Below are 24242 nucleotides of genomic sequence, written 5' to 3'. Positions count from 1 at the left end.
GAACAATAGAATTCTTTCGAAAATATTCACAAAATTATTCAACGTAATTATGTAGCATATATATTTTATGTAAGTATTGAACTTCTCATACATATGCAAACGATTTTCTTTATCATCTTCTTTTTCATTAACATTTTCTTTTGCACTTCGTATGTTTTTCTTTTGTAAGTAAAAAATTTACATAGTATTCAATACGAAATCGTTCGTGTCCGCTTATTCCAGAGATTATTACGTCACAGATTATATCATACTAACTACGTACTCACTACCCAGAATGATCTTATGCTCATAAAAATTAAAAAAATATTGTCTTGGTAATATAAAATGTATTTTAGTGATATTTACTCGCGTGTTAAGATCAGTTGCTTTTTTATATCTGCTCGAATGCCGAAAACGATGAACACTTGAAAACCTTGTACATTCCTAGACTCGATTGACCTTTTTGGACTTCACGATAATGCCACTCAAAGAATTTTCGAATTCTCGACAAGATATTCTAATCGGTCAAATGAAACGACGTTTGATTACATGAATGTATATTAATGGAAATTTGGAGTTCTTGGAGTTTGCTAAAACAAGCCGCGTATTTTTCATTCTTCTTTACTATTAAACTGTATTATGCGATATGTATTGTTATTTTTTCTTATTCAAAATATTACGTTTCAAATAATGCTTTCTATTATGTTTACAATTGTTATATTTCTATTAACAATCCAAACATGATTTACGACGAGCAATATCACGTTTCAATCAATATTTTTTATTAAATTTACAATTGTCATATTTATATTAACAATCAAAGCATGATTTACAAACAAGCAAAATCACGTTTCAACCAATGCTTTTTATTCAATTTACAATTGTCATATTTATATTAACAATCAAAGCATGATTTACAAACAAGCAAAATCACGTTTTAACCAATGCTTTTTATTTAATTTACAATTGTCATATTTTTGTTAACAATGACAATATGATTCAGGACAAGTAAACGCATACGTTGAGTAGCAGCAGCGCACCAATCAGAGAACGAGAAGCGCAGCGTGGCTCGTGATTGGTGCGCCGCTGGACTGGTTTAACGGGTATAAAAGGGCTGCTGTTCCGACGCTTGGCATCATATTCTACCAACGTGTGGAAGAGAACTCTTCGTTGTTTTCGTTTTTCGTGTAAACAATCTTTGACAGAAGAGATGTCTGGACGTGGAAAAGGTGGAAAAATCAAGGGAAAGGCGAAGTCTCGTTCGAATAGAGCAGGCTTGCAGTTCCCCGTTGGTCGTATTCATAGACTACTTCGCAAAGGAAATTACGCAGAACGCGTTGGTGCTGGTGCACCTGTTTACTTGGCGGCCGTAATGGAATATTTGGCTGCTGAAGTTTTGGAATTGGCTGGTAACGCAGCTAGAGACAACAAGAAGACTAGGATTATTCCAAGACACTTACAACTTGCCATCAGGAATGACGAAGAGTTAAATAAACTCTTGTCTGGAGTAACTATCGCCCAAGGTGGTGTTTTGCCAAATATCCAAGCGGTACTGTTACCTAAGAAAACTGAGAAAAAGGCATAAACTGCTTTCTCTCACCACATAAAACTTACAAATCGGTCCTTTTCAGGACCAACAATCGTTCTTACAAAGAACAATCTCAAACTAAACTATTCACATCGATCATTTTAAAATCGTAGATTCTGTTCGAGTAAACTATAATATCGGTCATTTTACGTAATATTTGAGCAATATGGTTGATATGCTGACATGGAGTGCAATAGAGTATAGGAGAGGTTAGGTATATAATATCGAATACTATATAGAATTATGAGTGGCAATAATCCAAAATTTGTTTAAGGATATTTCATGATTTTACAACATGCGGGTCTTAAACACATACATTACCTTTCCCATCCTACCGTTTCTTTACAAATGTCTACAATAGCATGACAAATCGATAGTACTCCGATAAGATAGCGTCTACTCGAAGGATAAGCAAAACCGCGGATTAAAGCTTCGATTCGATCTTACTATACGGCGCTAGTGTATCGTGAGAGCTTACAGCGAGCTAAACAGATCTTAAGAAAATAATCTCTGAAAGACCTCCTTTGTGTAAGAGCATTGAACTATATTCCGTGAATAATACGCAGTTAAAGTATACTTGTGCACTTATCGAATCAAATGTAATACTAACAAAATTTCAAATATCACATTCTACATGCATTATTTTTCGTGTGAACTACTGTAAAACCTGATTGTGGTTAGTTACGATTCTTTGATCTAAACGATTTGATTAATGAGAAGAAGAAAGAAAACTTGAATATATAATAGAAATCAAGTAAATAAGAAAGTTTAACTCGAATATTTCTTTCACCTTTTTATTCATCTTCATCATTGAAAAATAAATTAATACTTAATAATTGAATAGAATTAACTTTCAAAGATATTGATAAAAAATCAAAGATCAAAGACCAGAATTCACAATAACCAAGTTTCCTTGCGAAAACATGTACAAACGATAGAAAGGAACGAAATTTGAAGGTTGTTCGACCCCTCCACTGACCCGACGCAATATTTTCATTCTGCTCGAGTAAATCTCTCTCTGGTGTAGTGTCCGTGAGACAAACAAGACGAGGTCGACGGTTGGAAGTTGTCAATGCCATCGAAAATGGTGGACGATCGCGTGAACGTTCGAAGACGGAGGGGCCTCGGCAAATCGCGTCTATCTGATGCAGACGAAGCGTTACCAGGTGACTCAACTATACTCGTGTACGTCGATTTCAAAGCGCCGAAAGAAAGGGAAAGTACCCGGGACATCGAAGCATGGGAGCCTGGCGTGCTCTCAGTCCGCGGAAAGCGACTGAACGCATACGAGAAACGATTCTTCGCATCGATTCTGTCGCGCATTCGTGGAGATCGCGATCGAGATTCGTGGTGACACATTGTGGACCGTTGGAATATCGTTGATTGGATCGTCGTGTGGCGGTCGGTGGCGATTTTCTGTGACGCGGATCGTACTGGATCGAGAAATGGTAAGGAACGATCGATGTGCATAAATCTTTGTTGACGTTCTTTTTAGCGTGGTAGACATCTTGCTCTTTGGAATTCTTGTGTATTTAGGACGTATTTAGACACGTATTTACGATCGTTTAACAGTTTGCGATTGTTAGCATTTGACAGTGGAAGATCAAACATTCCAAAGGATTAAAGTTGTGTTCTGTGCTGAATTTTTCTTGGAATTTGGTGTGCAGTTTAAATTCTTTTTTGATATACGATAGTCAGACTGTTGAAACGTTTTATAACGGTTATTCAGAGAGAAAAATTCGATGGAGGCCATTTTTATGTGTTTACGAGGTTCCTCGAGGAACGTTAAACGCACGAGGTAAATGCATTCCGTTCGATATGCATGTACCTCGTGAACTTTTTACGGGGCAAGGACACCGCGATATCGGAGAAAAGATCGAAAATCTGAAAGTCGTTCGTGCATCGTATCCATACTGTTGCTATAATCAATATAAACCAATAATCAACCCGAATTAACTAACGATCGGATCTCTTGTTTCCTAATAGCGCAGAATTTGAACACGTTAAAATAGCATGTAAACATTCAAATTGTACCTTGCTGACGTAGCGAATAAGTATCGATTGCAACATTATATTGCGCAAATTACGAAAGACCTTGAACATAAATTGGTTTTTGATCTTTGATTTGAAATCTATTTCGTTCGATAAGTTTTTGACTAATCAATTATTTACATAATAAGTTAACTACTTAAATTGAAATTAATTACGTAAATTATCTAACAGTACGTTGCATAATTTATGTACTAATTCGATAAATTATTTTATAATTATTCGAGGCACAGAGAATCATAAAAATATCGTAGAAATATTTTTGATAAACAGAAAACGAAGTCACAGAGTTGTTTCGGTATTAAATTAGAATATCTCAACGAGGTTAATGGTATCTTCGTTAATGGCGACACAGTCCGTAACCACGTATTCACGATCTACACCGGATAATAGTATTATGTTAGCATTACGCAATAGCGAAAATTTCACTTTCCGCGGTACGGTCACTCGCACAAGCGCCCCGAGATAGCGAACCCGTTTGCACGTCGTGTATGCGTTACCTTTGGATACCGGCGCAGCTTTTTATCGTTCGTTCGCGCTCTCGTCTCCTGTCTCTTTTCGAAGCTTTTTTACACCGTCTGACTTGATCGCCATGGCTTGTCCAACCGGTCTCTCTATCAAAACGCGCGCGTACTCTGTCGTACAAGGACGAGCGTATCGACGCGCGCGTGTTCCATAGACGATGGATTATGATTTTCGAGTTGAATATACTTTTCTTTTATATATTATTTACCTATTATTATAATTTACTTATTATATATTATTATTATTAAATCAATTTTCTCTGAAAATTTTATCGCGTTCTATTTTACTATTTCTTTTATTTGCATGGGTGAAACAAGAAACGAATAATAATAGATTATAATAGAAAAATTATGCAATTTAGAAAGAAAATGATATTATTATTGCGAAGAGTATCTAACATAAAAGAAATTTAATAGATATTTATTATAATAAATTTATAAAAATTTTTAAAACTCGCGATGGTTTTTCCAAAATTTTCAAAGTCGATGATTATTCAAAAATTTTTTATCAAATAAACTTTCTACCTTTAACAAAAATAATTGTATATATTGTAAGTAATGTTTCTCTCCGAAGTCTTCACTTTCTATGTTTCATTAACACTATGCATGAAATTCGAGGTATTACAATGAAAGAATTACACAACAGTTACGAACTTTGGTTGCGTAATCGACGACCATCTATAAACTAGCTCGATCGCGCGGAAAGGCTTAAATGCAACTACGAACACCATTCTTTTATTTCTCAAATACCGCGTTCGATAACCGCGCGGAAAAATAACCGATACGATTGGTTCGTAACGTTTTATCGTCAACGGTTTACTGCGCAATCCAGCGTCCATTGTTCCGTATATCGTACGGAAGACTGGCTCACCTTTTCAGTAAAACCCGTCGTCGCCATGATGCAACGGATAAAGAAGTGTAGCCTTGAAATAGGCGCTTGAAACGATAGTACGAGGTAGGAAGAAAAATTAAAATATCCTAATCGTTAGGACGAATAGCTGATCGTCTTTCGTGTTACAGTTACAAAATTCGAATTAGTTATTTATTATTTATTTATTATTCTTAAGAACATAGAATATGACTTTTTTATGTTTTATATTACGAGAAGATTGATTTCTAGAAGCCATAGTGATTCGCGAAAGTATTTGAAGAATTAATTATGCATTATATAATTATATATCAGCTAGTTTCATAATTTTATTTTAATTTATTTTTTTATTATTTTATTTTTTTTATTATTTTAACGAAGTTTTCACGTTCGTTTCAAATTTTACCAATAAAATCGCGATAATCGTGTCTCGTAATAGTGGCAATAAGATTTTCGAAAATTTCCCACGTTTTATTTTCTATACTAAGTTTTCCAAAATTTCCGTGTATTTCAAAGCATTTGTTTCATAGCATATGTATAACGCGGAAGAAACACTATCAAACGTTTACGTTTTATATGCCGTTTATTCTTACGCAATCGGAAAGAAAATACCGGAGTATATGTGAGAACATAAGCTACGTAATGTTATAGAACGTCCGATTGAATTCATGACTAACGATTTTCTTTTTTTTTAGGAGTTCTTCAATTAATCGATCATACATGGAGGAATATCGATCGATTATGATTCCAAGTACGCATTGTCTTCGTGGAATGGAATTACTTGAACGAACCACAGATGCTTCAGAATTTCTGCGTGCCTGACATCGCCAATTGGGACTCACGATGCTGGAACCAATTCTTGGAATATCGACGGTATGGTGGTTGGTGGTGTACGCCAGTATTCTGCTGCTGCTGTCGCCCTTGGTGCTGATCTTCATCGTATTGCTACCGAACTTCCCGATATTGTTGCTCAGAAGAATGTGTTACATTCCGATCGAGTCTATTTGACAAATTGAATCGTCGATTCTTAGAGATCGTACCTCTTTAAATCCTTCTGAGTTTCAATGTTAAAATTTCCTACGGTATAACGGTTCGGTAAGTCGATGGTTGAATTGCAGAAGACTGTTGAAAAATGCATCATCGTGCTCGAAAATTCAAAGCATGGAAAGAGTTACGATAGTCTTTGATAATTCTATGAAAGTACAGAGTTAGCTTTATGATTGTAATTTCGAGCATTCAATGAGAGATTGTAGATTCAAAAAAAAAAAAAAAAAGAAAAAAGAAAAAAATTATAGTCCCCTAATAGATATCTGTACATAGATATGATACCTGGGACAATGACCATGGAATAAATGGTCGCGGTTGAGAACAAACGTATCTACTTTTTGTACATTGTTCAATCAAATCAAAAGTAGTCGTAAAGTTAATACTCTATTATGTACCTTAATTTAAAGCGCTCTAATTAGCTATCTACTTCTTCATTTAGGTATACAGATTATTAGGACCATTATTCGTACCGTATAATTTATCATTCCCTTTTTATACGACGATTACGATGTACCTTGGAATTGCCAAGTATACGCACAATTGATTAGGAATGAAATACAAAGCAGTCTCTATCGAAACACCGGTATTTCTGTTTATTTGAATCAACATTTAAACACGACTTGATTCTTCGCTCAGTTCTTCTCCTGTCACGATTCTTTCGCTGCCGTTGCCAAGATTTCGCCATAGCTGTCGCGTGTAGAACGAGTATAACCGACATGTAAAACTGATATAACGGGAACAACGTTTCGCAAAGTGCGAGCAACACGAAAATTTCGAGAGATCCGCGCGTTTTCGAATCCGGTAACAGTAGCGTCGTTGATTCTTACGTCACTGAGCTGGTTTATACGTTCGTCTCGTGTGCACAGCCAGCATTTTTATACATAAACATGTGGCCTACGTGAGAATCGAGGAGCTCCAGAGGCACGTGTTGACCCTTTCTTAGTTGAAATTATCATTTTGAAACATTCGAGAAAGCTGGACTAATAATTTTGCCATCTTTGTACCACATCTTTGACTTTCTCTATTCAATTTAAAACATTCGATTCTTATTTCGTAGCAGTACATCTGTAACGAAAAGGTAAAGGGCATAAAATTCTTAGGCAAACGCAAAAGGAAAGGTTGTTCATCAAGGACGGTTCATAGCGTTTTTCACAACCAATATGTCGTGTGACAGATTCTAATAGAATTGAAAGAAGATTATTTTATCATAAATTTTACTAAATAATAAATTTCGCTATGAACTGTCTCAACAGCTTAACGTTTCGATACATTTTGAAAAACGAGAAGACGTTATATAGATAAGATATTCGAACCAATGCATTTACCTCGATTTTCTCGAGCGTTGATATTTTTCACCGAATGTCCTTTAATTTTCCTTTCATTAATGAGAGTATTATGTAAACGGGAGTGTGTATGTGTGTCATTGAACGTTCACCATTTATCTTGTTAGTCATTCGGTTTCTTTCTTTTTTTTCATGAACTTTGAGAACGAATTATTCCTTTATTCGTCATAAATGACATTTACGATCGATTGGAGATTGAATGATTAGCGCGTGTCAGTTCGTTGCTGATTTCGTGATACGCGAGCGTGTACGGTCACTGTCACGAATCGATATGTGTGTGTCATTAAATCGGGCAATCCATGTGTCTAACAACGATCGAGGTCCTTACGTTTATTTCTTTTTTCTTCTTTCTTGAAACATTTTAATTCGCTCGTAATGTACGGGTTGTTCCGTAACGAATGGCCTATGTAACGTGAAATATTATTTTTAACTATCGTTAGTATTTGTTGAAAAGAAACATTCGAGACGTAGCCACGCGACAGAAAAAATACTCATAGCTACAATTAAGTATCCGCACGTACGTCATTAATCAAGCAGTTACGAAAAGATCGACCGTACCCTTTCCATGAGACGTGTTTGGGTCATTATCCCCCTAGTAATTACTTCTACGCCGGTTATCCTTATCAGAAACTGTAAATCGTTTGCCTTGGTCAAAGGAAATATTTCACTGCTAGCATTTTTATCATCGGTAACCATCGTCGTTCGTTAATACGATTTATTGTTCTATAAAATACAAATTTTACTTCTTGCAGGGTGGCACATATTAATACTTGTATTACTCTTATCTATTTACCTCTGAAGAATGTTTTTAAGTGCAATATTCTTTCAACTTTTCGAATTCGAAAATTACAAAATCTTCAAATATTTGAACTTTCAAACTTTCAAATTTTCAAATTTCCAAACCCCTGAAGAATGCTTTTAAGTGCAATATTCTTTCAACTTTCCGAATTCGAAAATTACAAAATCTCCAAATATTTGTACTTTCAAACTTTCAAATTTTCAAATTTCCAAACCTCTGAAGAATGTTTTTAAGTACAATATTCGAATTCGAAAATTACAAAATCACCAAATATTTGAACTTTCAAACTTTCAAATTTTCAAATTTCCAAACCCCTGAAGAATGTTTTTAAGTGCAATATTCTTTCAACTTTTCGAATTCGAAAATTATAAAATCTCCAAATATTTGAACTTTCGAACTTTCAAATTTTCAAATTTCCAAACCCCTGAAGAATGCTTTTAAGTGCAATATTCTTTCAACTTTTCGAATTCGAAAATTACAAAATCTCCAAATATTTGTACTTTCAAACTTCCAAATTTTCAAATTTCCAAACCTCTGAAGAATGTTTTTAAGTGCAATATTCGAATTCGAAAATTACAAAATCACCAAATATTTGAACTTTCAAACTTTCAAACTTTCAAATTTTCAAATTTCCAAACCCCTGAAGAATGCTTTTAAATGCAATATTCTTTCAATTTTTCGAATTCGAAAATTATAAAATCTCCAAATATTTGAACTTTCAAACTTTTAAATTTTCAAATTTCCAAACCCCTGAAGAATGCTTTTAAGTACAATATTCTGTCAACTTTTCGAATTCGAAAATTACAAAATCTCCAAATATTTGAACTTTCAAACTTTCAAATTTTCAAGCTTTCAAATATTAAACGTTCAAATACACAAACTTTGAAATATTTAAATATTCAAATTCTCGAACTTTCTAATATTCGAATATTTAAATTTTCACATATTTAGAAATTCCAATTTTTAAATATCCAAATATACAAATTTACAAATTTTCTAATTCTCAAACTTTCAAATATTTAAATATTAAAATGTTTTATCTCTCAAACATATATATATTCCCCGTTTCGAGCATCTTTAAACGTTTCGTGTTCGATGCACGTCCACGTTCACAGTTCGTCCATCAATCGTGCACCATGCATCGCGGTCCTGTGCATGGTAAATGCTTGTCCTTCTGCAGTTCGCTGGTTGATGTAGACGGGCCTGATGTTGAACATTACAGTACCGATCGCGGAGTACTTTCGCTAAGTGGTATGTAGTGGGGGAGGTAGGACTTGAACCCTGATTGTGAGACCCCATGGGCCATATATACTACGGTTCCATGCAGTTCTCTTGCTACTTAGTGTCAGCTTCTCGACGATCCTTGCTGCTCTGTAGGGAAGGTATACCAAGAGGGAGACGGATCGAGTAAAAGGTAAGAGTCGTTCATTTTATTATCGACAACTGATCTTTGGTTACACTCGAATTTATGTGACAAAAATTTGACGATTCTTCTTCTTTATGACTCTTCAAAGTCACGTTTTATGACGAAGAATGAAAGAACGCGTCGTGGAAGGAAGAAATTCGAAGAAATTCGCGTATGTTAATAAGATGAATCATTGCAGCGAAGCGCGTGTCTACAATGTGGTATCGACGTTCTATGCATTTTCCTTCTGTCAATAATTCCGATAGAATTTACAAAGACATTCTTCGTACAATTATTGCAATTATAAAAGTTACTAAATGGATGATTTAATTTTCATTTTTCGTAGTTAACCGCTTTCCTTGTTGAAATCTATTTTTCTCTCGATTATTTGAACTTCACGGAACGCAAGAATTTTGCTAGGTGCGACAACTCGACTGTTAGCACACACCTACAAAGAAAACAGTCGAGATTTTATTCCGTGCACGTGTAGCTCGCCTCTTTTGTATGCGATCGTTCGAGCAAGCACACGCGAGATTCTTATCCATGGATGTCTGTTATTTCTCGAGAAACAATGGACAGCTGGTTGACACGCGGTTAAATCGTCAGTCTTGCTTTCTAGATATCTGGATAAATTTTAAGAAACTCGTATATCTTTTCACTTACAAAACTAGTTCTTCGTAGCTACGATCTATAAATTACAATTTTTTTTTTTTTTTTTTTTATATATTATATCTTTTCATATTCTCAAAGCTATTAGACTATATGTGTATATAAACAGGATAGCTTCGAATACAGTGGTATTATATCGCGAGAGAATTAATAAAACACCTCATAACATTCTGACATTCTCGCATAGCTTTGTTCTTGCATCAACGCGGTTGATAATTGCAACTATCACGTACGTCACTTTGGGGTCGTTTTACCGTACGTATACACGCGTGCTTGCACTAGATTTATCGACGTTGTGCTCGAACAGGGACTTTGAACTATATCATTCTCTCCGTGACACGATAGCTTACGGGACTTGGTATTTGTTTCGATTATACCGTCAATTTTGACACGTTGTATCGTACTAAATATTAATTTCCGTTCTTTTAATTCTGTTTAATAATTTTCAGATGAATTTGTTGGTCGTCTTCGCGTTGATAACCGTGGCTTCAGGAAATCCAGGACTCCTTCGGGTTCCTAAAGTGTATAACGCCGTGATTACAAGTAATCAAAACTTGTCGCCGTCCAGAGCATATCCAGTGATTCAACCGATAATCCATCGAACAGCGGTTGGATACGTGCCACCGGTTTATTACACGCAAATAGCGCCTCATCTTGCCGGACCAGAAGTCGTTCATCTTCCTCAAAATCCTTTAAAATCATACAATCAGCCTGACGTACACGCTGAACCCACCGCTACTATCGAACAGTCGAAACCAACTGATGCGAAGGATAAAATAGAAGCAACGAATCCAAGTGCGGAAGAGAATAAAGGTTTAAAGTCAGAACCTAAGAGCAAGAACGGGGAACAAGAACCTCTAAGCTTCTATCCCAATTATCAATCGTTATACTACGATCCCTATTTTTACACGTACAGTGGATTCAACCCTCACCTGGTCCCAGGGACCTACTACGTCGACTATCAACCCTATGGCACTTTAGAACCTATTCCAGCAACCACACCGAAGAACGGGTTCTCTGAACATCTGCTTCCAGCTTACCACGAAGAGAAGAAGCTCGCTGCAAAGGAACAGAAAGAGAAAATACCAGATGTACCACCGCCACCCCTTCCGACAGCTGTGCCCAAAAGTTCCTGAAGTGGAACCCGTCCGTCAAGATTCTTCGAGTTACGTTTATTCGCCGTCATGGTCAGACTGATTATTTCATAGTGTTTGGACGAAACGATGTATTTTACGGGCGATGAATGACGTTAAACTTTTTGGAACCGAATTTTTTTTACTCGCGAGAAAAGCTTTCTTTATTATTTATTGACCATAGAAACACATCTTTTTCCGGTGGTTTTGTAAAAACAACATATACCAAAACAGAGTAGTTTTACTGAGAACAAATACATTCGTCGTTTAGTCAATTGAACCGTTCAGAAGTCACACTGATCAACTTCATCAATTGCAAAGTACAGATGTACAAAGTACAAATTCTGTTTTTTTCAATTTATCTTGGAATTTATTATTTTCTGTGCGCTCTTCTTGCAATGAATGAACTTACGACAGGAAGCCATCTGGTTCTTGAGAATCGAATAGTAATGGAATAAAATTAAGAAATTGATAGAGAATGCAGTTGATTAGTTTGACTTCTGATAGGCTTAATTAATGAAATATTAATGCAATATCAGGAGCGAAAGGGTTAAGAAGAAACAACGAATTTGATGTACGAGGGTATTATATGGGTCATTTGTTTTAATATAAAATTACGGTACGTGGCTGCAACTGTTTTGTATTTTGTTGACGGCCCACATCCTCACGGAATATGATAATTGCTCGAGATGGATGCCGTTGAACTTGAGCTTCGCGTTGATAAGGCTGCCGTCCTCTCTACGATTCACTTCCAGTTTCACCGTGACGCTCTTGTTACGATTCAATGATTCCACTCTGATGCATGTAATGCAAAGATGTCCATCCACCAACGTAGTTATATCCGCGACAGTTTGTAACGCTTGGCGTACACTGATGATTATGTTATGCTGATATACTAAATTACCGGTACAACTACCCCACTTCGCGCCGCTTTTGTCATCGTCCTGAACACATTTTTCATTGTTTGATTAGAAATTTGTAGAAATACAGTAAAACTCCGTTTACCTGAATCCCATTTATCGGAACAAAATTTTAACCAAACATTGGTTAAAGATTAAGTGAGATTGTCAATTTCTTGGACATAATAATTTCATTATCTAACAAAATCTCACCTGTTCAAGTGTCGTTTCGTATTCGGTAAAAGCAAATCCAAGTTTCCGTGATTATATTCTGTGATTATAGAAATTTGTAATTAAGTAACGATCTAGTTGACAGATTAACTAAAGTTTCTGGCTACCGAATTCACTTATGTGAACCTCAACTCTGTTGCATAGAGAATGAAAAATAATTGGTAAGAAAAATTAGTAAAAGAAACGTGTGAATTCCTATTGTACCAATTGTTTGTTCCTCCATTGTGAGTTCAGATAAATTGAGCTCTACCATACGATAGACATTTACTCATAATCTTTTATTTCCTTTTTTTTATAGTTTATTTGCATAGGATATTAAACCTGTTAAGTTTAGTCTGTTAAGTCTTTGTAGCATAATATATACAATTTTGATAAATACATGTATTGCATAACTTACTGGTTTCGTGTCATTAGTCTTCTGATAGTCATTATTATCTTCCAGATAGTCAGAGTCTTCGTCGTAGTCCTCGTCGACATCTCGTTCTAGAGAATTTTCTGTAGTTTGAAATTGGTTTGATCGGTTAATACGATAGGCTGCTGTCGTAGTTTCTATGATTTGTTCTCGAATCGGTGTCGTAGAAGAAGTGGAAGTACTGGTCTGGAGACTGTTGTTCGCCTTATTGACTGCTTGTTCGCTTTTATTGGTATTATTTATCGCGATCTTCACGTACGAAGGTAAAGATACGTTGTTTTTCTTCTCCAAATTGTATTTATACATATACTTCGAAGTCGTGGACGTTTTCTTCGCGTACTTGTCCGCTATTTCTCTTTGACGAGCGTGAAATCTGTCCATAACCGCCTTCCTTTGCGCGTAATATTCCGATTTATCATCCTTCGAATCCTTAGTCACCGCGTAACGTTTTGATCTATTTGTTTTATTATTGGGGAAATAATTCACGTAACGTCGACTGATTTTCTTTGTCTTGTCCACGGGTTTATCGTCGTTCGAATCGCTCGAGCGTTCTTTATTCTTCCAATTCTTGTAACCAGCCTGAACGTGAGCCAGCTTCAACTTTTTATGGCTTTTCTTCGCGCTTTTGAACTCATTCAACGCAGTCGCGTTTCTTTTTACTCTGTCCTTGTGTGTTTCGTCACTTTTGTCTCCGATTAAAAGATGTTCCCCATTCTCGATGGACTGTTCCTTGCCAAAGGGCTCCACTCGCAGCCGAGTGATCTTGTATTTCTTGAAAATCGGTTTAATCTTCGTTTCGAGGTCGTCACCAGCGTCCTTTCTACTAATAAGCATGAATCTCCACAGCTTTAGTTTCTTTTCTTTCCCCTTAACGTCGTACGTTTTTAATCCCTGATAGTCTCCTTCCGTAATTTTCGTCTCCTTGATGGTAGACGACTCGATAATCACAAAAAGCGTCAACGTCAGAGCACCGACCAACCAAACAGTTTTCGGAGTCATATTCACGACCGATGCGAACGATCCTAGTACCAACGAGGCAAATGAAGGAATCCGAAGAGCGTTTCGCATCTTTGACCTCAGTTTATCTACCGTTCGTGGGGTGAGAGACCTTTCCGTTGCTGGATGCGCGATTGTTTCGATTCCTCAAAAATAATATCTAATTATAACAATATGTTTATAAAATTTATCGCAAACCGATGAAAGCAGACTAATTGATTATCTTCCGACGAGACTACCCTATGATCTTGGCGCCAATGATGCAAAACGTTCATTAGCTTTCATCGTATCGTGTAACACAATTACAGCTCTCAACGTGAACATATTTTGTTAAACACTGCCGGTAGATTTAAATTACTATTAAATTATCACAAAATTACTATTCCATAGAATCGAAGAATTTAAGGCGCAGCTGGCTAAGAATTCTGCTACGTTAGTAGCTTGTTGGCTCAGTTTGATGAAAGTGAAAAATGTTATTATTAATATTTGTAGAGTTAATTTCGTATTAATGTTAGCAGATGATTCGATATAAGTAGAATTGGAAAAACGATACCAAATTTTTGATCGCTGGTGTACGTAGCTCCGAAACTTGAATTATTAAATTTCTAAATGAACGTGTAAGTACAAGGAAGTAACGTGTAAAGGTGTAAATATTTCATTTAATTAGCATGAAGCGTGAAACGTAATACACGGCAGTTTATATCGACTCAATGGTAATGCTATCATCGTCGATGTCTTCCCCGCTCTCGTTCGATTTCTTCATTTCTTTTTCCGGTTCAATCTTCGTGTCCAATTTTTCGATGCCATCCTCGTTGCTTTCATCCTCTGGCTTCATAGTGGTTGTCGATGGTGGGTTTGGTTTAGGCGGTTCTCCCGGTTGAATGGGTTTTAACAGCGGATACACCTATGAAAAATCAGATGGATCGTACTTTTTCAATGCCTAACGCACGCACAAAGCTATTATTATTGAAACAATTGATTTTCTATAAAAATAGAGATATCAAACGGTCAAACAATTTTAGTTTTTACCGGATTCAGTGGGAATCGGAAGTCATGTACAGGGGTGCTATAATAAATGTTATAAGCAGGCAAATGGGAGATCGAAGGCTTTCCATAAGCGATGACAGCAGCTGGAATACCATTCACATCTACGGGAACCTATAGAAACAAAGCAGCGATAAAAAAGAATCTACAGAAATAAAGAAAAAATGATGAAATTTTAAAAAGTTTTAAGAGACACGTTACATTTTGATAGTAAAACGGAGAGTTCTGGTATTGCAGAAGTTGCGGATATACGCTGATGACTTCAGAAGGGTTTTGATGATCGTTGACGTACAAGTTTAGTCCGATTGGTTTCGACTCTATCGATACGACCAGGATTACTGCGAAGGCAAGCAACGTGGCGTAGACCTTGAAAAACGACGGTGAAAAAATCATGACGAATTCAAAAAGAACGATTGTTTCTTTTATTTATAGAATGATATATCGAATCGTATGACACGAGAAACAATGCGGTAGTTAGCTGCAGATTGATCGTACGAATCCTGTGTCGAATAAAGAAACAGCTCGTCCGACGCTTTTGATAATACGAGCTTTGGCTCGATGCGCAGCATCGCGTGGCCCGCATATCAATGATTCTGATTCACAGGCAACGCGGAAACTGATTTTTTCCGCAGATGTAACGGTTAGTCGCGTCTTGAGAATTATTCATAAAAACAGTGGATCTCCTCTGCCATTGGTGTTATTACCATTTCCAACCCTTTTCGTCTTAAATTTATTTTATACGAATGAAAGAACAAGAATATATCGAACGAAATATTCTATTTGTCGTCGTTCCCGTTTACCGAAATGCAAATTATGAGAAACTGTTCATATTGGAAACGTGGAAAAGTAAAGTAGGTGTGCTTCAAATTGGAAAGTTGGAGAAACGATGTTTAAACGAACGATCAGAAATAGACTCACCTGCATAGTGTGATCACAGCTTCGCGCAATAGACTCGCAAAACTATTTGTACTAACCGGAATTTCAGCCCTACCCGCGATTTATATATTCTTCATGGAGAGCAAACTCCCCCACCCTGTCGAATATCATCCGTGATTGTTTTTTTCCTTTGCTCCTACGCATAGCTCTTCTGTCGTTTCTCCTCGGTCCTTCGTCACGATCAACGGGATACTTGCTCGTGATTCTTTTTTTCGACGACGTAAGCGCTCCATAATGATCAAAATATTTTCGACGTTGCCTGAGGATCTACGATGAACCGATTAATACGACGCTATGAACGATCTTTGTTAGTTAGCTTGCCAAATAACTCAGGACAATGCAAGATCTGACCAAATCTTGAGAAAATCTCATTTTCCACGAAATGATCTCGCGTGTGTTTCTCGAGTTTGTCATTACGATAGGTAGAGTTATGACAATGTTGTTTTATCGAGGTTAAGATATGAACTTATAAATAACATGCCCGAAAGCTACAAACGAAAATAGCGAATTTATTGAAACGTATCACGTTTGGTAACAGGTTTCTATATGATACATGCATACATCGAGCACAGGATGTATCATAACGCGAGGTTTATTTATTGTTTCGATTAGAAGGACTAAGACGAGATCGTGAAAGGATAGTCATACATGAACCGGTTAACGTTGGCAAATTGCCGTTTAGAATATGAATGAAGGGTGTGGCCTGGCGACTTTGACACCCAAATTTACATTTCTAATGTTCCCGTGTCAGTCACCGTTCCGTTTCTTCGATTTCGATCATTGCATCGAATTTCTTCCCAAGGTTATGCGCGAATTCAATGCTTGCAATACATAAATTCGATTAATTACGGGATAAATAAAACTATAATTAATGAAAATAAAAGTCTCTGAGAAAGCATGTACGTAACGTGGTACGTTATTTAAAGAGAGAAGGCGATAATTATACGTCGACGTGAAATTCGAGATGCACTTCATGGTATTCGTGCCGAAAGAATTTTTGACATTTTCGTTAAAGTTGGCAAGTAACCTCGTTTCTTAATTACGCGTGACAATTTCGTTAGGAAAATCGTGGAGTGAGTTGGGATTCATCATCGCTTAATCATGGTCGTTCGACGGAACTTGCGAAATCGGAAGTGCTTAACTTCACCGTGACTCGGTCCTAGTATGGCTCCCGAAGGATGGCTCTCGAGAGTGGTTAGCCGAAAATGCAAAAGACAACTTCCGATGGTGAGGCTCAGAAGCGAGAAGTGCAGCATTGACAATCAAGGGAGTAAACACGATGAGGATAAATGTTACGCTGACGTTTCGAGGTACGTATCGTCCATCTAGAAGTCATGCTTCGATAGGTTACATTATTTAAAACAGGCGTTTCATGCGTTTCAATCGATCGAAACGTTCATTCGAAATCGTTAGATGCAATCTATCGCACGATAGACGTCCTTCGGTCACACAGCGCTTATTTTATTTATTCGAATAGCTTAAAGCGACGACTCCGCGTGGCAATAAAAACGACACGCTTTATAATTAAAACACGTATTATAAAGATATGGCTAATATATCGCTGAGAACGACTAGGCGATTTTTGTGAATGCTTTGATCGCGCCAACGTCAAGTAAACAGAAATAAAATTTGACAGATTGATATGTTATTCAAACGATACTGCGATAAACTGTCGCAGTATCGCAATGGAAGTATATAATAAAATGTCGGAATATTTGTTATGAAAGTGTCTTTCTAAATCTTACATTTTCAGCGGTGCTTATAAAAATATGAATTTCTATAAATCTCCGCAGTTAAGCAATAAAAATTGGCCTCGATGCAATCGCTAAGAAAAATAAATATAAATACGAACGCAAGTAATAAATACAAGAACCTAAAGTGACATAAAAACTCGGACATCTTTAATAATACTTTATGAAAATTCTTCTTTCATCTAAATTACTCAACCGATAACGAAATCCTATAAAAATACACGACTAAGAACAAACATATAGAAATATTTTGAGCATTAAAAAGATGTCAGCGCGAACCACGAGCAAGCAGCTGATGGACCAGTTTGAACGAAAGCGCCTTTTCGGAAATCGATAGGAAGAGAAGCTCGTGAGGCGTCGACTGCGCTCGTGGAAGTTCGCACGGGCACTAATCAATCCGCGGGAGCTATCGTGTTTATCAACAAGTGCCGCATACACCTGCTTTCGCGTTAGCTTCCGTGACGGTCGTTCGGCAACCACCGTGATCAGTGGCAACCTCTTCGTTGCCGGTGGTTCTTCGAATCGTGTTCGAAGGCGAGGTTAAAGCATCGAGTCGTGTTCCCGACCAACCACCACCTTGCTGCGTGATAAATCGTGCGTGTTGCTCGTCGACGAAGATCGTCCTCGCCGACTCTTTCTCCAATCTTCTGCCTCCTCTTCTGGTTTTCCGCTTTTGTTTCCTTCGTTTCCTTGGTTTTTCCCGGTTTTCTCGTCGAGCGTGAGTTCACTGAAATTACATACTATTAATAACCCAACGGTGTCGTTGCACGATGCTGCTCTTGACCAGCTGTTTTTCAAAGGATTTTTTTTTCTCGACGACGAACAGTGGCATTTTGTCGAGAATTTTCGTGTCGTTCTTTTTGTGTCGTCGTAGATTTATTAAATTCGAGATCGTGAAAAGGGAAAAATAAATTTCTAACGGTTTGTTTCTAACAGGTAAAGGTTAGTTCCGAGAGGATAAAAGGTTAGGTCAATGAATCGTCTATCGAATCATCGTACTGTATTTGTGCTTCTTCGTGTTTTTTTATTCGTTTTGTCATCGTTGAATTTCAAGCGATAGAATGTACGATAGATGTACTTGATTTCGACAGACTTTAGTCCGAAATGAAAATTCGCCAGACAAGCAGATCTTCGTTGTGTTCGCCGGGAAATATCTCCACGAAATTGTGAGAAACTTGTTCATAATTATTTTCGGTGACTACGTCTTGACGCATATTATAACGATTTATTTAAGGATCTCCGATCGCGTTTGAAAATTTTCTTGTATCGTTCCGATATATTTGCGCCGTAAATACTTCGCTCCTCGAAGTACAAAGTCACCTGCTGCTCATAATTTACTGTCTCACGTCTTAATAAACTGATGATCTTTACAAAACACTGATGGAAGCTTGGAGACATTATCCATCTTTTGGCAAGCAAATTTCGTTCCTGCCATCTTTCATCGTCGCGTCATCTGCAAACCCTCTTTCCACATATTATGTGCGCGTTGAAATCTGCCGATTTCGAAACAATGCTCGTTGTGATCTCCTTGAAAAAATCCCGAAAATATTCTCCATTTCAATGTACACAACATAGTGAATTACACAATTTAGCGAATTTTGTATTCTTCGCATTTTTATGAATTACAACGTGCGTATAAAAGTGAAGTGAATCTATCGAATCTCGAATCAGCGAGAAAACGTTATTATTTACTGGATCTTCGATGACCGTGTAGAAACGTGTTGTGTTCCACGCTTCAGGACACGAGGTTCAATGATGCACCGCTTAATGATCGAGGGGTGCGATCGAGGAGGGTGGAATCGAAAATATGAGAAAAGGGGCGCGGTTTTCGGAAAGCGGTCGTCGCTATAAATAGAGCCGCCTCGTGCGTGCGTGCTATGCTTTTAAACATAGTTTTGGCAGCGCGAAACGTCAAACCGCCTCGGAGTGGCAAAGCGCGTGGATCGTTTCGCGAATTTCACGGAAAACATTGGCCGGAATCCTTGTTCCTTTCTACGATACCTGGTTCAAATCAAGCCGCACCGGACATCTTCGAGTCTGGAGAATAAAATGTGACTGCGTGTTACTATCTTTTAAAAAATCATTTACCCCTTGGGTTAACTCGTATCAAGAAGGAAATAAAGAAATAGAAGATCGAGTAAAATAAAATTCGTTCGAGTTTCATCGTAAAGTCGCCTTTTGATAAGAGAACGATCAATATCGTTTTGAACGTTCGTCGATTAAATAAATTAGCTGTTTTATTTCGTTGGTTGTTGTGTCGCGTCTCGACGACTCTTTTCTTGCCTTATCTTCCGATTGAAGGGAGGTAAAAGAGGGGGCAGCTTCGTCGAGAGGAAGAAATGAAAAGTGCATCGGAGAAGTGTGACAAGGAGAATCAGCGGCCGATGGAGAGAAGCCACGAGGCTGATGGAGACGCGCAGGATGCCCAGGACGAAGAGTAAAAATCGCCATCACACTAACAAAAACGCCTGTCCCCGCGTTTCGTGCGTGTGCTCGTCGCTCTGCGTCAGGTTTCCGGTTCCCGTTCCGAACGCACATTTGCAGACGCTTCGATGCACACCTCGCTACACGCTTCTTTTCGTTCGTGTACAATGGATGCAGGAAGTATTTGTGTATCGATAGATTTTAAAGTGTTTCGTAAAATTATGGTTCTTTGGTCAATTTGTATAAGAGGATGAGTTCATACGTGTATATGTCTTGTCAGAAGTCTGTAAAATCGACGTGCGAGGGAAATAAATTATCGGTCTAATAATAAATAGCTCTCGCACAAATTGTAGCGTTATTGAAAATTACAATCGAAGGATAGGAATAAAAACGCGTTATCAGAAATTTATTGTACGATATCTGTTCTAGCGATGTTCAAAAATATGGAAGCTCGTTATTTTATAAAAATTGCTTGAGAAACCAGAGTTTCGTAAACTGTTGTTTATGCGAATATTTCCTACATTCACCGTACATTACACATACGTATTATTTCTACTACTACTACATCGGGCAATCGTTTAGTAGCAAGTTCCAATTTTCCTTGAGAAATATCGTCTTATTCAAAGAGGAAGGAATGGTTGTTTGATAGAAACAATAGCGAAACGTTCCGGTAGAATGCGATTCATTGTCGGTTGGCTGGTCTCGCAAGGTTAATTGCAAAATATTGGCATGGATAGCGATACGATTCCGGCCAAATAAATTATAATGTTGTCGCGAATGTCCAATAAAATCGTTGACAATAATTGGTCCGTATATATCGTAGGAAATTAATTATCCTGTACAATGTATATTCTTAAACGTGGACGGATAGCTGTCATAAAAAACGCAGGTGGTCGACGAGTCTTTCCAAATAATTTATTAATTGAATTACAACTTGCTATCCATTCGTTACTTGTATTTTCTATCGTAGCTTTATTTAAATCTTGTTGCTTATAGAATCATAGAATCTGGCCAGTTCCACGATACTTTCGACTTTCTTTCAATGCAAACATTCGCGATTCCAGTCTTTCGAATCTTCCTTATCGATCGAATTTACCATCCTGTAACTGACACTTTTAAAACTGTCGATAATTGATCCGAGAAACACGCAGCGCTCGCTATCGCGATTAACACTCGAGAAGAAAGGAAGAATAGAGTTCGTGTCATCGAAGGTATCGCGGAAGTTCTGAGAGGAAGTAGATATTGGCCATTGCAGTCAATTAATTATCGATACATAACGATAACGAACGACTTCGGGGGTTCGCACGTTTTCCTTTCTTTTTTTCGCGTTCCACGCGATTTATTTCGAACATCGTTTGTTATTTGGCCGTGTTAATTAACCTTGAATTCGAGGTGACGCTTTCCGACGTTCGATTTTCATTTCTGTGACATTGGCTAACAGCGTGGCGTACGTGAAAGGAGACTAATGCGCATTACGCGCGAGAAATTGGCGCAACGCCAATGGACAGTCGATTGATGATACCGTGAATGACTACGTTTCTCGCGTACCTGTCTGTCCCATTTTCTTTCTTTTTCTTATAGAAAAGAGAATCGTGATTCTTTTGTTTCTACATCGCAGATATACGAAGGACATTGTAGACGTCGGTAGGACGAGCCGCTACGTTCTATTAGTTAAGTATGATAATAATGAATTTTATTCTCTTTCGTCGATACACGAACGATAGACACAACGTTTTATTTTATTTCGTGTGAATAAAAATAGACGACAGACCCAGAGAAAGTTTTTTCGATCGATTGACACGTGAGAAAATAAAAACTCGTCGAATGGTTATAAAATATTTTTCTTTCAAAACGAAACGATCAGTGCGATCTGCATCGTTCTGCTTGCTACTGTGTGCAATCCCCCCTTTGTTATGCGTAGCATTTTGGTAGCACGAGATTGCATGTTCGACATCGGTTTGCCAAGATAAAGCGTGCTGTTTGACTTGCAATCCTTTCACGCTCGTAGCTCTTCTTTTACTCTGACCGATAATTGAGCTTTGATTGTCGGCTGTTTGTGGTTTAGTGTGATGTCACCGAGCAACAAAAGCGCGGACGAGGCTATAAACGAAGCGTTGTTGGAGAAGCTGCGAAATTGCGTGTCCAAGCCGCAGGAGGCCGATACGTTCAGGCACATCGCAGCTAAGATTCATGCTCGTGTCACGTCTTCAGGTAACCATGCTTACACATACATGTACCTATTGTTTCTTATTTTCTCTTTATTCTATTTCACGACTTTCACAATTCAGGAAATTACATTTTTGCATCGTTAACAAGTCCGACAATAAGATTTCGTGCGGATTTAAACGACGTATAAATAGGACAGCACTTTCTTTCTTTTTCTAGGGAAAAATTTTTTTGAAACGAGTACGTTTCTCCTGTAAACCAGTTTCTCGTTTTATTCGTTTCGGAATTGCGAACGATCACCGAGCAATGAGTTTCGAATGCGGTAGCAAAGTTTTAAACGACTCGAAACAGATTGGACACTTTAAGACGGAGCCTCGTGCCGTTAAATTGCTATTTTTACCGCGAACGTTGGCTTCTATTTCATCGGGCTAATCACCAGAAACTTGCACAATTTATTATTCGTACCGTGTCGGGGTGCTTGCACGGCCGCCCTTTCGTCAGTAGCGGGAACACTCGACACGTTCCCGTCTCACGAATTTTCGTCCTCAATTCCTTTTTACGTCGCTAACAAACGGCTCCCTGGTAATTCCCGTTCGCACGAACTCTTTCGATGTAAAGCGAACAACCTTCGTGTCAAAAGATCGGGTCAAAAAGAGTAGAAAAATGCATGAAGAACATTACCATATTCTTGACGAAAGAACCCGGCTGTCGAATTTAAATTCAGGCCTCTTTCGAATATACGGTAGAACTTTCATTATTCGCACTAAAAATCATTTACTTTCAACTACCTTACGAACGTTAATATTAAACAAGAGCAAAAGCTCCTAAATAAAAATCTAACAATTTTTTTTCAGCTGCCATCCTTGTTTCCGAAGTTTTTCTTTTATATTCGCAAATAAATCGTTCTGCTAAAACACATCAGAAATTGACAGAAAGCCATAAATAACGAAGAGTAAAATAGAAAACAATATCGTGAGGAACGATGATGAAGCATTTTCGCGATGTATTCCAGATAAACACGCTGCGTTCACAATTATATTCCCATGCATGCTACGATATTATCAAACGATCAACGCTGCGTTTCATTAGTACATGAATTTAGACCCAGTTTCACCTATGCGAATTTCCATCACACGCGACCGACATCGTCTACGTGCAGCCATTTCTTTTTTAAACGATTACGATTGCGTCGATGTGACGATAAGGATTCCACGGATTGGCGAACAGGTGTGCCAAGCAGAGTCATACGTCATACACTGACCGTCACTCGTTATTTTCGAAAAGCCGGCTTTAGATTACATAAGAGTTTTCTTTAATGCTGATAGATCGTTTGGACGTAATCCAAACCGTACGGTACAATGTTAGACTGTCTCCGAGAGAATCGCGGTCGTGCCAATTTGATAAGGACTCGTTGTCTCGTTGATCGATATTTCTTTACGTTCGAAAGCTCGTGGAAGCAGTGTCGTTGCACTGAGTCATCGTTTGGCTAACGAGACACTTTCCATTGGAAAAAGTTTCGGTTGTTATTGCAACATTCTGCATCGTCATTTCACGGTTGCTTCCAATACGTAGTTCCATAGAGCGAATTACGGCAATTTTTTATTTGAGAAAATATATAACACGGACTTCCAGAATCTGGTTGCGAATTGGTTTGCTTAGGTTCTTTCAGCTGGCTCGCGTTCAACTGACTTCTTTTCTCTAAACGCTCGTGCACTTGTTTAATGTAAGTATCTATTTACATTCTTACGAGACCTGCAATTCCAAAATACGTAAACGGTGCTTTATAAACGTTACAATCGAAGAATCTCTGATTAGGCAATGCTTTCGATCAGAGAAGACGTTAAAAATGTAATAGCGATCGATTATATCGAGAAGATGTTGTGCTAATTGTTGAATATTTTCTCAGGCCAACAGCTTAGTGTGTAACATCCAGCTTTTTTATGGATAGTGTTCATGGCATTGGTCGCAATTGGCTTCGT

General features: G+C 37.7%; 5 protein-coding genes and 1 long non-coding RNA gene across 16 annotated transcripts in view; 3 read left to right on the top strand and 3 right to left on the bottom strand.

Annotated features, from left to right (window-relative positions):
* Positions 1-943: 943 nt before the first annotated feature.
* LOC139987928 (uncharacterized) lies at positions 944-2677 on the bottom strand. Its single transcript, XR_011799981.1, has 2 exons — positions 2547-2677; positions 944-1547 (listed from the first exon to the last, which is right to left on the bottom strand). It is a non-coding gene; the product is annotated as an uncharacterized lncRNA (long non-coding RNA).
* On the top strand, positions 1190-6633 carry LOC139987927 (histone H2A). The gene is made up of 2 exons (XM_072004748.1): positions 1190-3015; positions 5704-6633. The coding sequence occupies exon 1, from the start codon at positions 1190-1192 to the stop codon at positions 1562-1564; it is 375 nt and encodes a 124-aa protein (XP_071860849.1). The 3' UTR covers positions 1565-3015; positions 5704-6633.
* A 2461-nt stretch (positions 6634-9094) lies between these two features.
* LOC139988498 (uncharacterized) lies at positions 9095-12028 on the top strand. Its single transcript, XM_072006040.1, has 2 exons — positions 9095-9611; positions 10721-12028. Exon 2 carries the CDS (start codon positions 10721-10723, stop codon positions 11405-11407), a length of 687 nt encoding a protein of 228 aa, XP_071862141.1. The 5' UTR covers positions 9095-9611; the 3' UTR covers positions 11408-12028.
* On the bottom strand, positions 12019-13966 carry LOC139988491 (uncharacterized). The gene is made up of 2 exons (XM_072006030.1): positions 12932-13966; positions 12019-12348 (listed from the first exon to the last, which is right to left on the bottom strand). Exons 1-2 carry the CDS (start codon positions 13943-13945, stop codon positions 12019-12021), a joined length of 1344 nt encoding a protein of 447 aa, XP_071862131.1. The 5' UTR covers positions 13946-13966.
* A 608-nt stretch (positions 13967-14574) lies between these two features.
* Positions 14575-15925, bottom strand: LOC139988499 (uncharacterized). Its single transcript, XM_072006041.1, has 4 exons — positions 15905-15925; positions 15188-15352; positions 14972-15100; positions 14575-14846 (listed from the first exon to the last, which is right to left on the bottom strand). The coding sequence occupies exons 1-4, from the start codon at positions 15908-15910 to the stop codon at positions 14640-14642; spliced, it is 507 nt and encodes a 168-aa protein (XP_071862142.1). The 5' UTR covers positions 15911-15925; the 3' UTR covers positions 14575-14639.
* Positions 15926-17071: 1146 nt separating this feature from the next.
* Positions 17072-24242, top strand: part of LOC139988483 (cytosolic carboxypeptidase 1) — a 35019-nt gene continuing 27848 nt past the window's right edge. For 6 of the 11 annotated variants that reach the window (XR_011800135.1, XR_011800134.1, XR_011800136.1 and 3 more), the window contains exons 1-2: positions 17072-17232; positions 22163-22308. Coding sequence is in view for 8 of the 11 variants with exons in the window: in XM_072006009.1 (XP_071862110.1) it covers positions 17087-17232; positions 22163-22308 (292 nt within the window). In the remaining 3 variants the exon portion in view is untranslated. Of the gene's footprint in view, positions 17233-19355; positions 20184-21678; positions 21770-22162; positions 22309-24242 lie in introns of those variants that run through there. The other 5 variants (XM_072006013.1, XM_072006014.1, XM_072006011.1 and 2 more) reach the window with 5 other exon arrangements.

This window comes from Bombus fervidus, chromosome 6 (genome assembly GCF_041682495.2).
Source record: "Bombus fervidus isolate BK054 chromosome 6, iyBomFerv1, whole genome shotgun sequence".
In the NCBI taxonomy this organism is placed as follows: domain Eukaryota; kingdom Metazoa; phylum Arthropoda; class Insecta; order Hymenoptera; family Apidae; genus Bombus; species Bombus fervidus.
The sequence above is the reverse complement of the archived record's forward strand: the minus strand, read 5'-3'. Positions and strand labels throughout refer to the sequence as shown.

Coding starts and splice junctions, on each gene's coding strand:
- LOC139988498 (XM_072006040.1), top strand. CDS start 10,721: ATGAATTTGTTGGTCGTCTTCGCGTTGATAACCGTGGCTTCAGGAAAT.
- LOC139988499 (XM_072006041.1), bottom strand. Junction 15,101..15,187: donor CTCCGTTTTACTATCAAAAT/GTAACGTGTCTC, acceptor TTGTTTCTATAG/GTTCCCGTAGATGTGAATGG. Junction 14,847..14,971: donor TCCGATTCCCACTGAATCCG/GTAAAAACTAAA, acceptor GATTTTTCATAG/GTGTATCCGCTGTTAAAACC.
- LOC139987927 (XM_072004748.1), top strand. CDS start 1,190: ATGTCTGGACGTGGAAAAGGTGGAAAAATCAAGGGAAAGGCGAAGTCT.
- LOC139988491 (XM_072006030.1), bottom strand. CDS start 13,945: ATGACTCCGAAAACTGTTTGGTTGGTCGGTGCTCTGACGTTGACGCTT. Junction 12,349..12,931: donor AGACTAATGACACGAAACCA/GTAAGTTATGCA, acceptor AAATGTGTTCAG/GACGATGACAAAAGCGGCGC.